The sequence below is a fragment of the Colobus angolensis genome, unplaced genomic scaffold, assembly GCF_000951035.1.
Source record: "Colobus angolensis palliatus isolate OR3802 unplaced genomic scaffold, Cang.pa_1.0 Scaffold5, whole genome shotgun sequence".
NCBI classification, from domain to species: Eukaryota; Metazoa; Chordata; class Mammalia; order Primates; family Cercopithecidae; genus Colobus; species Colobus angolensis.
In genome coordinates, this window is record NW_012118487.1 from 29,288,034 (window position 1) to 29,301,337 (window position 13,304).

General features: G+C 38.6%; 1 protein-coding gene across 7 annotated transcripts in view; it reads right to left on the bottom strand.

The window, feature by feature from the left end:
• The window catches only part of RXFP1 (relaxin/insulin-like family peptide receptor 1), a 127,239-nt gene extending 114,661 nt beyond the window's left edge, over positions 1 to 12,578 (bottom strand). For 4 of the 7 annotated variants that reach the window (XM_011959706.1, XM_011959707.1, XM_011959705.1 and 1 more), the window contains exon 1: positions 12,266 to 12,578. In XM_011959706.1, coding sequence (XP_011815096.1) covers positions 12,266 to 12,314 — 49 coding nt within the window. In that variant the 5' untranslated portion in view covers positions 12,315 to 12,578. The remainder of the gene's footprint in view (positions 1 to 12,265) is intronic. The other 3 variants (XM_011959708.1, XM_011959709.1, XM_011959710.1) reach the window with 1 other exon arrangement.
• Between the last annotated feature and the right edge of the window lie 726 nt (positions 12,579 to 13,304).

The window sequence follows — 13,304 nt, forward strand, 5'->3', positions numbered from 1 at the left end:
TGAGCCAAGATCGCGCCATTGCACTGCAGCCTGAGCAACAAGAATGAAACATCTCAAAAAAAAAAAAAAAAAAATCAGAATATCATAACATTGATTTAGAACACTTTGTGTATCTAAGTACATAGAATAAAGCACATTATAATATACATTAAAAATCTGCCACAATTTCCCCAGAATAAATTTAAAAGTGGTGTAGGTCCCTGGGAGACTAATTAGAGAAGAATGTGATCGAGTAGTTTCTAGGGGGTGAGAGTGTCATGTGAGACTATTCCTTACTCCTACCAATTATTTATTACACATTCTATTGTTTTAGACATTGCCTCAGAAAGAATTTGTGGGAGAAATTTAATAAATATGCCTAATAATTTGGGATTTTTCACACTTTGAATAACACTTTTATACACTGTTGTTTTCATCTATAATATTGTGATTAGTGTTGATTAAAGCAATAGAAAAAAACATATAGAAAAGTGTAGAGAAAAGAGATTAAAAATAAAAGTTACATGAAAGGCAGGTGTAAGTGAAATATGAGGAACCACTATGGGCAGCAGAATAGAAAAGTAGGGAAAATTGGTATCAGAAAGAGTACAGAATTTTGAGCCAAGATATTTGAGTTAGAATCCAAATAGGGTAAGCACATTTTTTGTGTGTGACTTAAAAAATAAATGACCAAATAAAGATAGACTAACCCTATCTATCATTAGGCAAGTTTTGAAAATTCTGATTCTCCTATAGAAGTTTCTTGAGAGTAAGGGTAAATATACACATTCACTTGTGTCTATTTTACAGTGTTGGGAAAGAGCTAAAAATTTGATATGATATGATTTGCAAATAAAAAGAGTGCATCTCTTACTAAGGTATTTCTTTATAATGATTATTTCTAATTACTGTGTCTTTGTGTTTATAATTACTGATTCTAGGGTATGTCCATGTATGCTTCCTTCATGGTTATTCCTTTTTTATTCTTCCACCACTAAAACTAGACATTTAGACTATACTTTATTGCTCAGGGAAGGTAGAACACAAAAAAACTTTCTAGAGTCCTCAGCTTCTTGGCTTTAAATTCCAAAGCTTTTTAGAGTCATGGCTTTCAATGGCAAAATACAGGTGCTTGAGAGACGAATATTTTTTCTTTCTTTTTATTTACTTCTTTTATTTGCCATATTGGTCTTGAACATTAAGATCTAGTAATGAAGGACACAGAACATCCAGTCTTTCCACAGCCTCTAGAGAGAGTTAAGGGTTAAGCATGTATGATGCTCTCAAAGCAGTTTTCCTGAACCTGCTGAGAGTGAAATGCGAGAAGGAAGCACCCTGTCCCTTTGGTATTAAAACTCTGTAGGGGGAGGGAGGAGGTGGAAATTGCTAAGAGAATTTGGGGGACTGCCTAAGCAGAAGTGATTCTTGTCTCAAATCCTAAAGTCCAGCTCAATGAAAGGGCAAGTCTCTAGGAGAAGCAGGGTCTTGATGTGAGGGAGGCAATGGTGAATGGGTGAGCTAGACCCAGGGCCTTTGTCAGCCCCGAATCTGCCTGAGTTCCCAACAGGTGAGGAAGGACACTTGAGGGCTTCTTGTGCTCTCCTGAGAAGGCTATGAGCAGATGGTGGTCTTTGGTGATAAGCACGTGGATTAGCTGGAGAACAATGTGGAAGAGTCGTTGAATGCTTTGATGGGTGCTGGTGTCACCCATCCCTGCCAGAGTGAGTTAACCATCAGGAGTAGCTGGCAAAGTGACTGGAGATGTTCACCTGTCTACCTGCCTCCTCAATTTTGATGTTTATGAAGCTGTCACCGAAATCAGATGCTGTTGGTCAGAAGGGTAAAAGGGTAGAGAAGGTAAGATTTCTTAAGTGATTGAGATTGTATTTTATACACAGTTCTACCAAAAGGCACCTTCACTCATATATATGTTTATCACAGCACTATTCACAATAGCAAAGACATGGAATCTATCTAGATGTCCACCAATGGTAGATTGGATAAAGAAAATATGGTACCATGGAATATTACACAGCCATAAAATAATCATGTCCTTTGCAGCAACAGCGATGCCGCTGGAGGTGATTATTCTAAGTAAATTCACTCAGAGACAGAAAAACAAATGCTACATGTTCTCACTTATAAGTGGGAGCTGAACACTGGGTGCATGGGTAAACATGCACAAAAGGATGGAGACAAGAGACACTGGGGATCCCAAAAGGGGAGGGGGTGGCAAATTCTGAAAAACTGCCTATCAGGCACTATGTTCATTTCTTGGGTGATGGGACCATTAGAAGCCTAAGCCTCAGCATCACACGATATACCCATGTAACAAACCTGCTCATATACCCCCAAATGTAAAAAAAAAAAAATCCAAACAAACCCAGATTGCATTTTAAAGAAAACGTGCCTGATTTTAAAACTGAGCTGCTTTGAATTAGCAAATTTAAATGTTCTATTATTTTGTTTCGGAGTCATGAGCTCTGAATTTTAGTCATAGAAACATAAAATGCAATTTTTGCACATCTGAGGTTTGTGGTCTATAAACAATAAAATGTTTACACTATATATCGTACCTGGATTTGGTATGCTTCATGTTAATGATGGCATAAGATTTAAAGAGTGTGTGTGTGTGTGTGTGTGTGTGTAGTAGTTTATAACATTCCCTTCCACCCTCAAACTTCATGTCAGAGAATGCTGGCATTACCTTTGTTAACATTCCCCGAACCCCTCCCCAACCCCATGCTTTCTGAGGAAAAAAAGGACAAAAACTGAAGGGTGGATTCTTCTGAAAAAATTAGAAGTAAATTTTGTGTTCGAGATGACCCTGTGGAGTAGGGGAACGTGTGTGTCAGGAGTGGATCAGGAGTGAGGGGCTGAGTGATTGGAGGAAACAGAGGGGCAGAGAGTGAGGCCAAGGGGCCTTGGATCACAGAGAGAGAAATAGTGACGAGTTAAAGGCAGGCCAGGTGTAGTGGCTCAATCCCAGCACTTCGGGAGGCTGAGGTAGGCAGACGGCTTGAGCCTAGGCATTTGGGACCAGCCTGAGTAATGTAGTGTGTCTTCCTCTCTATAAAATTTTTTTTAAAAAATAGGTAGGCATGGTGGCATACACTTGTAGTCCTAGCAGCTTGCGAGGCTTAGTTGGGAGGATTGCTTGAGCCAGGGGGCAGAGTTTGCAGTGAGCCAAGATTGCATCACTGCACTCCAGCCTGGGCCAGGAGAGCAAGACCCTGTCTCAAAAAAGACTCAAAGCCTCTAGGGGATTGAAGAACAGAAGAGGGTGTGGGGCTTTCAAATTGAACCTGCTATTTTTTCTAGCATAGAAACTTTGAAAAAAGGTGCCCAAGAGCCAGAAGCGCTACAAAAAGCTTGTACAGATTTTTCCCATTAAAATGGATTTGATAGACAAATGACTTGCCACATTATTTTGGATCACCATTGAAGACAAATGCTCAGTGGTTGAGAAAATATCAACAAACAAAAGCAGTCCCTCTTTCCTGACCAAGGAGCTTAAACTGCTATGCCGCAAGTTCACAGGATCAGGGGTAACGACTGCAATTAGAAGGGCAGAAATAAAAATCTAAATTTGACTTTGCTAAACTGGCCACCTCTCCTGATCTTAACACAAAGAGGGAGGTTAAATGGAGGTTAAGAAGCTAACAGAAAGCATGACTGATGATGTCATTGTGTCTAAGTTTGAAATGTGTGAGAAAGTAGAAACATTTATAAACCATGAGGCAGTTTTGCAATTTCCAGCAAATCAGCCACGACTGAGAAAGTAAAAACGGCAAATCTTCTGGACCATTGAAAATGAATCAAACATTTCTAGCCTGCTCTGGGAAAAACCCATTAAAATATCAAAAGGCTGGGGTGAGCAACAGAGGGTGAGAGAAGAGGATAAAAAGAATCCGAGGTTTTATGAGTGAAGACAATGGCAGAGTGGATTGTGCTGTATCTCAGAAGCCAATGTGTGATGCACCTGAGAACAGTTATTTTCATTAACTTATACTTGCAATATGTGCCTGGAAAAAGCTTCCAAAAAAGCTTCCCAGAGCAGTTTATCTGATTTCTTTCACTAGATCCAGGCACACACACATATAAATTTTATTCAAAATTTGTCATTTCATATCTATTTGCATGTTCTATTTTATACTGTTTTAATTTAAACTCTGTAAAGTAAGATTTATCTGTTTAAATGGTTACAACTACAAGAATCTGCAGGGTCATAACTTGCTTGTGTTATTAGGATCAGTTGTTGGAACCAATTTACACAACACCGAAAAAAATCAACTAAAAATGTCCATGAACCCAGGTAACTGCAAAATGAGGGAGGGCTATAATCTGCAAATAGTATGTTTAACAGGCAGCTGTTCCCTATGAAAGTCCTCATTCATGAGGAGGAAGTATTTATTAGGGAAATGAGTAGAAATAAGAATTTGGGTTGCAAGATTTGGGACCAAGACAGGAGGTTTCTCTTTGTGAGTATTTTGTCAGAAGGTGTGGTGAGACTAAGGAATACAGAGAATCATTAAGAGAGGAAAGAGAAATTAAGCGCTAAGGGAGAAAGAGGAACTGGTAATTAGAACTGGAAGCCAGTATCTAGGTTGCTTCACCAGGAAAGGGAAAGCTGCAGGGAGTTCACTTGGCACTAAATAGACAATCTGTGGGAGAGAAGCAAAGGAGGAGAAACCAAGCATGTAGCAGGATCAAAACTTAAAGGAGTTTGAGAGCAGTGGCTCACGCCTGTAATCCCAGAGCTTTGAGAGGCTGAGGTGGGTGGATGGCTTGAGCCCAGGAGTTCGAAACCAGTCTGGGCAACATGGTGAAACTCCCATCTCTACAAAAAATACAAAAATTAGCCGGCGTCATGGCACATACCTGTGGTACCAGCTACTCAGGAGGCTGAGGTGGGAGGATCACTTGAGCCCAGGAGGTTGAGGCTGCAGTGAGCTGTGATCACACCACTGCACTCCAGCCTGGGCCACAGAGCAAAACCCTGTCTCATAAACAACAAAACAAGCAAGCGAAAAAAGAGATCAGACTTTAATGATAGCAGAGTTTACAACCAGTGTGGGATTTATGTTTTACCATATCAGGAATGAATACCTTGGGGTCGTTTAACGTAACAGTGAGGATGCTCTATGTTGCTCTGTGAGTGTCCTTTCAATTCCCACAAAGATGAGGATTGAAACATGTTACTCTGTCTCAGGAAACTGTGTGTGCTGGGGTGGGGAGAGGGAAGAAAACAGTAAGTTTAGCGATATTCGACTCCCTTCGACCAGGGCCTCCACTGTTCGCCCTCTCTGGCACCTGCATAGGCAGAAAGGCAGAAGAGATGGCATTCTTTTTTGGTGGCAAGGAAGAGGTTATGGGAGTGGTGAAGCACAGAGGTATTTGGTGCCTACATTATCTGGGGCACCCAGAAAAAAAGAGGGCATTTCTCTGGACACTAGAAATGTCTGATAAATTCTGATAGCCTATAAATTACTCCTGAGAAGTTGGCAAAGTTTCTTCTGCTGTAGCAATGCTCAGTCTCATTTTTCAACCTGTGGCACATGAAGCCTCTCTCACCTTAGAGGGGTGACCCCAACGGCCAAATTCATGATTTGCATGGCATGTGATGAAAAGGGCTGCCATCTTTAGAGATGACTCTATTGTCTGGAGAATAGGATAGGACCATGGACTGGAGAGGAGATATTAATAGTGAAGATATCCACTGGGTGTTGACTTACTCTGAGCATTTTTTTTTCTTTTTCTGACCACAGGGTCTTGCTCTGTTGCCTAGGGTGGAGTGCAATGGCACCATCTTGGCTCTCTGCAACCTCTGCCTCCCAGGCTCAAGTGATCCTCCCACCTCAGCTTCCTGAATAGCTGGAACTACAGATGCTTGCCACCACGACTGGCTAAATTTTGTATTTTTTGTAGAGACGGGGGTCTCGCCATGTTGCCCAGGCTGGTCTTGAACTCCTAGGCTCAAGCAATCCACCTGCCTTGGCTTCCCAAAGTGTGGGATTATAGGCATGAGTCACTGCCCCCCGCCTTACTCTAAGCATTTTTAAAGTCCCTTTCATTAAAGTTCCTCTGGGCCTGGCTGCAAACATGGTGATGGGCAGGTGCCATGAGAACCTTTCTCTCCTTGGTTGTGAGAATGATTTAAATGTTTTTCTACAAGGTAGATATGTGAAGAGGGATTATACTAGTTTAGTGTATTGGGAAAGTCTTAATCATTGAGGCTAGGATTTTGGTTGATAATAAATTCATTTTAATAATTTCTGTCTAGGTTCTATTTTCAAGTGATATTTTACCCTTTTGATATTTCTTGCCCTTTTTGTCCTACATATGAAATTTGGAGACCCATTTTTAAAAGTGAATTAAGAATAAGGAGCTGAAAACTAAAGGGAACACAGCTATATGGCCTTAGTTTCTTTCTATGTGAAAAATGAGGATGTTGTCCTTTATAGCTTTACCTTGCCTTCCAACTCAAAAAAATCTGATTTTTTATGAAACTGAAATTAAAAATAGTACTTGAGCAACATTAAATAGAAACTGTCTAAGTAATAGCAATTTGCTCGAGGATCAGACTGTGAGAAGTGAAAAAAGAAACTTCATTTTTCCTTAAATGAATTAGATGAGAACCAAGGGAAAAGATTAGTAGGAGACAACAGCATAACTATACATATATACATATTTTTATAGTTTTATATATAGCTATACACATACATGTATTTTATATATATATATTTATTTATTTATTTTTTGAAGATGGAGTCTCGTTCTTGTTACCTAGTCTGGAGTGCAGTGGCATGATCCTGGCTCATTTCAGCCTCTGCCTCCTGAGTTCAAGTGATTCTCCAGCCTCAGCCACCCAAGTAGCTGGAATTACAGGTGCCCACCACCACACCCAGCTAACTTTTGTATTTCTAGTAGAGACAAGGTTTTGCCATGTTGGCCAGGCTGGTCTTGAACTCCTGACCTCAAGTGATCCTCCTGCCTTGGCCTCCCAAAGTGCTGGGATTACAGGCGTGAGCCACAGCGCCTGATCAACTATATGTTTTAATCAATGGAATAACTCATATAATTACATGGCCTCTCAGTTCAAGTGGATACTCAATCCTCTAACAAAAAAATTATTTACAATCTCAACAGCTTTTTGTTTTTTTAAGTGTGAATCTTACTATTAAAGAATATATCAGATTATCTCTGTTTCATTTGTAGCTAATCATGTGGGTAACATTTTTGTTCAACTGAGCACCCTGTCTAAACGTAGACGTAGGATTGCATTTGGAAACAGGAGCTAAGGAGACAGAGAGAGAGCTGTGTCCATCTGCACTGGAATTCAATGAGAACTTGAGTTCCTGGAGCAATCTGGGAGGAGGAGTTAAGGAAGAATGATGGTGAGAGAGAGGTGGAAAGAGTTGCTGGCACAATGGCTAGAGGCAAGGGCTCCAGGTGGCCTAGACCAGCTGGTGAAAAGTCCCAAGAGTACCATTCCCCAAGATTAACTCTCAGAATTTTTTTGAAAACATTGATGATTTTCAAAAGGCATATTCATTATCATAAAAGATTGAAGAAATCAGGAGACCCAGTTAATTTAGGTAGTACTGAAATAATTATAAAATGAATCTATTTAACAAATCTAATAATACCCAGGCTGCTATAAAATACAGTTATTTAGTAGGAAAATACCAATTTCTAACATGAACAACACGATATCTCACTTTACACTGTCCTTTTTTCCACTTGATATTTATTTTTGTTGTGATAGAGAACAAAACCTAAATTTGAAATATTCACAACTTGCCCCTGCTTATCTCCAAAGAAGCAAAGAGCTTTTGGTCTAGTGTTGGGTCCTTGTTGTTCTGATCACAGAAATAGATGAAGCTGTAGAATTTAAAAAGATGAAAGAGTATTGGATCACTACACATAGGCAGGAAATAGACCTGTTGGGGTTGTGGGGCTAATAAAATATCCAGGAGGAGGAAGAGGTAAGCTAACATAGGAATTAAGTCAATATTTATTGGCACTTGCTATATGTATAGCTAAGTGTCATGTGCTGCAAACAAAAGTGCTTTCTATATATTCATATTATTTACATACACTAATTCATCAGTTGTTGGTGTACACTGAGGAATGTATACAAAGCAGATAGCACCAGCTCATAAGAGGAGATATATAAACTCCTAGCATGGATTTGTTGAACTTGTCTTGGATGGGGAGGCCCTCACCGTAGGTGGTGGAAGCCCCGGATTTACCAGCTTTGAGACCTTGGACTGGTCAATATTTCCTTATGGATTAATATCTAAAATAGAGAAAGATCTAACTTGTTTGAAGGCCAGTGAGCTAGGTCAGGGGTCTGTTAAGGTCACTTTAAATTCTACATTATAATTTAAGAAAGTGTTAGAATCGAATCACGTTTAACAGCATAGGCTTTTTAAGGAGATAGACTTAGATTCAAATCTCCTTTGCATCATTACTAGGAAGTGGTGCCAGGAATGCTACCAGATATTTCTCATTCTCTGTTTCCTATTTTGTAAAGCGAGAATATCTCATAGGGTTATTATAGGAATAAAATAAGATCATGTTTGTAGAGCACTTACATTGTTCCTTATCCATGGAGACCTCTCAATAAATGGGAAATAGAAAAACAACTACACCCGTAAACATAAGGATTGAAATCAAATGGTCTAAATGCTTACAGTTTTTCAGACAAAAAGTTAAACCTAACTAGAATATTCAACTCCAGGCATTTTAGTTTAACAAGTTTGTACTAATGTGTGAAACTGTGCTTGAAAGACTATTTAGTTCACAAACATAATAATTTCCCTTTATGTAGATCAGGGTGCATTTGCACAGATTCATTAATTTTCCTTCCATTTGAAACTTAAAAATATGATTCAAAATACATAGTAAAAACAATACAAAATTGCCAGCAGCCCCCACAATATAAGGTGGTGAGAAGTTATTTAACTGGTACCATGCATGTCACTCGGGTGAAGGATACCCTAAAAGTCCTGACTTGACCACTATGCAATCTAGGCATGTAACAGAATTGCACTCATGCCCCATAAATTTATACAAATTAAAAAAACCCAACCGCCCCCAAAGTATAAGGCGGAACACAGTATACCTCCGTGGTCTGTATATTGGTTATTCTCCCATCTTTTGGAATTGGATAAATATGCCCACATTCTCTTTTTCCATGTACTAACCAAGCTAACGGTCTGTTCTGGAATTGTCTCTTCCTTTTCTCTTCTTCATAGTTACAGAAGAAAACTGTTACAAGTTATGAGAGTACTGGGATCCGAAGCAAAGGCCAGGTAGCCTGGTAAGTGTCTCTAGGAGTCTGAAAGTGAGGACCTTACTAAGCTGGGCCAGTCCTTGGCAAAATACTAAAGTGGATCAAGCGTATGTTTGAACTCCTTCTATTTCCTGTATCTTCACATGTTCCCTGCCTATCTAAAACATTAAGTAAAAGAATGGTTTTGCTTAGTGAAATCATTTAAGAAATAATAAAGCATTGTCTGATAAGAACTTAAAATACAAGTTGTCCTGGGGATTGCTTTTTAATTATGAATTTTGTAATAATTATATACTTACAAGAAGTTGAAAAAATAGTATAGAGAGGTCCTATACAGCTTTCACCCAGCTTTCCTTAATCTTACATAATTTTAGTACATTACAAAACTAAAAAACTAACATTGGCACAATACAATTAATTAGACTATGGACAGAAGGATTTTTAAAGAGTGAAAAATTCTTAACGCTAAAAGGAAATCTTTTCTAAGTCTTAATGTCACCTCTGTTTGTGTGGACCTCAATTTTTGCACTTGTCTTATTGAATTGAATTTTAGATCAACTTGCAGCCTTCTCCATTCTATCCCTTCAGAGCAGGCACCATGCTTACTTTAATAAGATAGGTGAATAAAGCATGGTCACTGCTCTGGCATGCATAGGTATTTTTGGTTGAAAGGATGACTAATAGTTGCTTACGTCTGTAACGGGCTTTATAGTTTTCAAAGCCCATTTATACACATTATGGCTATTGAGAATTATCATAGTCTAGGGGAGAGAGTATGGGCTTTGAAAGCATTCCAATCTTGGCATTTATTAGCTCGGGTCTTGTGACAAGGCACTGAATGCCCTACCTTGTGTGCTTAATTGTATCCACATAATAGAGTTGTTGTGAAGATTCAGAAGGTAATTTTTGTAACAAAGAACGGAACACAGGTCTGAGAGGTAGACAGGGTAAAGGATTTGATTCCCATTTCACATGCTCAGAAGAGGTAAATCATTTGCTGAAAACCATAGAACTGGTACATGGTAGTGCAGCTAAACATCTTAGGTTAGGTGTCTTCCATGATATCACATCGCCTTTCCCGTAACAGGAAAGTGGATATAAAAACAAAATAAAACAAAACAAACACACAGAGAAACAACCACCATGGGGCATTTACAGAGGTTTAAGAATTTGTCCTCATGCGTGGTTGTTGATTTCCGTTGCTGTGTGCCCAGGAAATTCTCACTTACATGAAGCCTGGGTGAGGGGCTAAACTCAAGGTGAACCCTGGCTGTGGGTGCTATTTCAGGGGGTCCCTGACAAGTGTTCCCCCACCCTAACATGCAGTTAACACCATGTAGCCAGGAATTGGCTTGCCAAACTTTGCTGCAAATGTTTATGCCCTCATTTCCTGGGGAAGGCGTGGAAGGATGAGAACTTGGAGCTCTCAACTTACACTACATTCCCAAATTTTCTTTTGAATCAAAAGAGAAGCTAAATTTAAAGAGACAGAGGGTTTTGGCATCATCATGACCACCATTATTATTATTTCCTGCTCATGAAAATAATTATTAACAAAAAGGTACATGTAAACATGGAACTTTTTTCCTAACCTGAAATGACTGGTAACACAGTGGTCAAACTTGCTTCTCAACCTGCCCTAAACACTTTTTATATACCCTTAAATTCTTTATACTAGAATGACTATTCTGGAAATACTCCTCTGGCTTATTTAATCTATTCATTTCATTGAAATAGAATAGGGATGGTAAAATATGGTATTATTTTTGAAGCTGTTGGCCACAAATATCAAAAGCTCTGGTAGTTTAAACATGGAATTATAATTAGAAACATTACATTTTCGGTGGTGGTTTGCAATTTATTGTTTTCCCTTCAGTTAAAAAATAGGAATGTCAGTAATCAACATTAGAGATGGAGAAAGCTAGGACTAGAATATTTCCCTGGGATTCTGAATAGTTTCTGTGGTTTTGATGCCATCCTTTAATTTTAACTCTAGATAAGATGGAGTAGAGGGAAGGAGGAAAGAAGGAGAAAAAGGAAAATATAATCACTTTGACACATTGCAATTGGGAGAGTCAGGATTGAAAGACATTCCTTAATAGAAGAGCTCAGGGTTAACAAAACTTAGGCAAACTTTTAAGAGACAGAACTATAAAAAGGCTTGTTAACTTCTAAATTAGTGAAAGCCCACATTCCCGGAATCATAAAGGACTAAAGATACCCAGAAAGTTTTGTTCCTGGTTTGGCTTTGACTTTTTCATATTTATTACCTAAGAAACAAAAACATTTTATTTCTATCTACATACTATAATTCAAATGGAGCTTAACACGCAACAGCTGTTTCCCTTGAATTTAAAAAAGATTTTCTGAAAAATAAACCACAGCACACATAGAGAAAACAAAATTTGTCATTACAGTAAAAATAACATGCCCACTTGGAGCTTCTTGTGAGCCTATGTTTTTCATTGCTTTGTGCTTTCCCTTGTTTTTCTTTCAAGGAACAGTGATAAATCTTGCTGAATAAAAAGAGTTTTAAGAATGCATCTCCCTGCCCAGAAGCACACCTATGATAGCAAATCACAAAGGATAAGGGCGACAGAGCATTACAACTACACAGAAACCGGCACAAATGTGAGGACATTCCTAGGATTTTTCAATGAACATATTCCTTGAATACAGTTTAAGAATTACTACTCTTTAAACATTATAATGTTGCTTATAATATCAATTATATGAATTGGTTATTATGAAGCCTAGGTTTACATAGCACATCAGTCTTGCTTCACTATTGACTATGATAAGATATTACAGTTTTTAATACAAATACCAGACATTTACTAAGAAGAACAATTCTGAAGTGAGATTACAATTTTATCAGTAAATGCATTTTATCTTAAAAGCATAAATATAAGGAATAAACATTTGTGCTTGTGGTTATTCCACAAAATACTAAGGTATACAAAATTAGATACTGAGCATACTTACAATATTTTCCAATAATCAAGATGTAGAAGAAGACAGGACCAGATGTCATTTCCTTCTCTCTGAGCAACTGATTAATGAAAGTGAACAAAATTTGGTCTTGGTTTCTGAATCGCACACAGCTCACGGTGGTTGTGTGCTATTTCTGTCTGCAATCTTAGCAGCTACAAAGCAGTCCTCCCTCCTTCCACTCCCATTTCCTTTCTCTGTCTCTTTCCATTCCCTCTTTTTTTCTTTCCTCCTTTCTATTCTCAGGATCTCTCTTCCCCGCCCTCCTTCTCTAAATGTCCTAATCTCCTTCTTTACACATACGCACGCGTGTGCATGCACACACACACACACAAAGCTAAGCAGCAATAAAGTTTCAGAGAACACACAGGATATCTACAAACGAGGGTGTATACAAACTCTGAGAAATGTCTGAACTGATCAAAGATACACTACCAGAAAGAAATTGAGCTAGAGATATCTCATAAGCAAAAACATATTTTTTCCCCTTGTGACATAGGACTAGGAAAAGAATGGAATTACACAGGGCAAAATGACTTTGTGGAATTAACTATGGGGTAGGAATTAAAGTGTAACTACAGCAATCGTTTATAAACTGTTTGAGTTTGGGAATTCGAACAATAGGATATTGTTGAAAGAAGAATACAAAGGAATAAAACAACTTAAAATCCTTTTGAACTTGTGAATTTTGCTACAATGGAGACGATGACGTGTCACTGGATGTCCTGGAACAAAGCCGGCCTGGGTTTAAATTACAGGTCCCCTGTGACTTTAGAGTTATGCAGGTGCTGACTCTTGGCTGAGCCTTGCTTTTCTGGAGCAAAATATGTATGCAACAAGGTAGCTCTGATGGCCAGCACAGGGCATAGTGAGGGGTGTAGGTCCTACTGCATTACAGGTGATTATTAACTGTCAGTCATTCATATAGTGATTTTTATTATTTGACCAGTTGGGGAAAAAGTATGAAAATGCAATGAACATTTCTGTAGACTGCATTATCTTTTAACCAGACTGGGTCATTCTTATTTTGCAA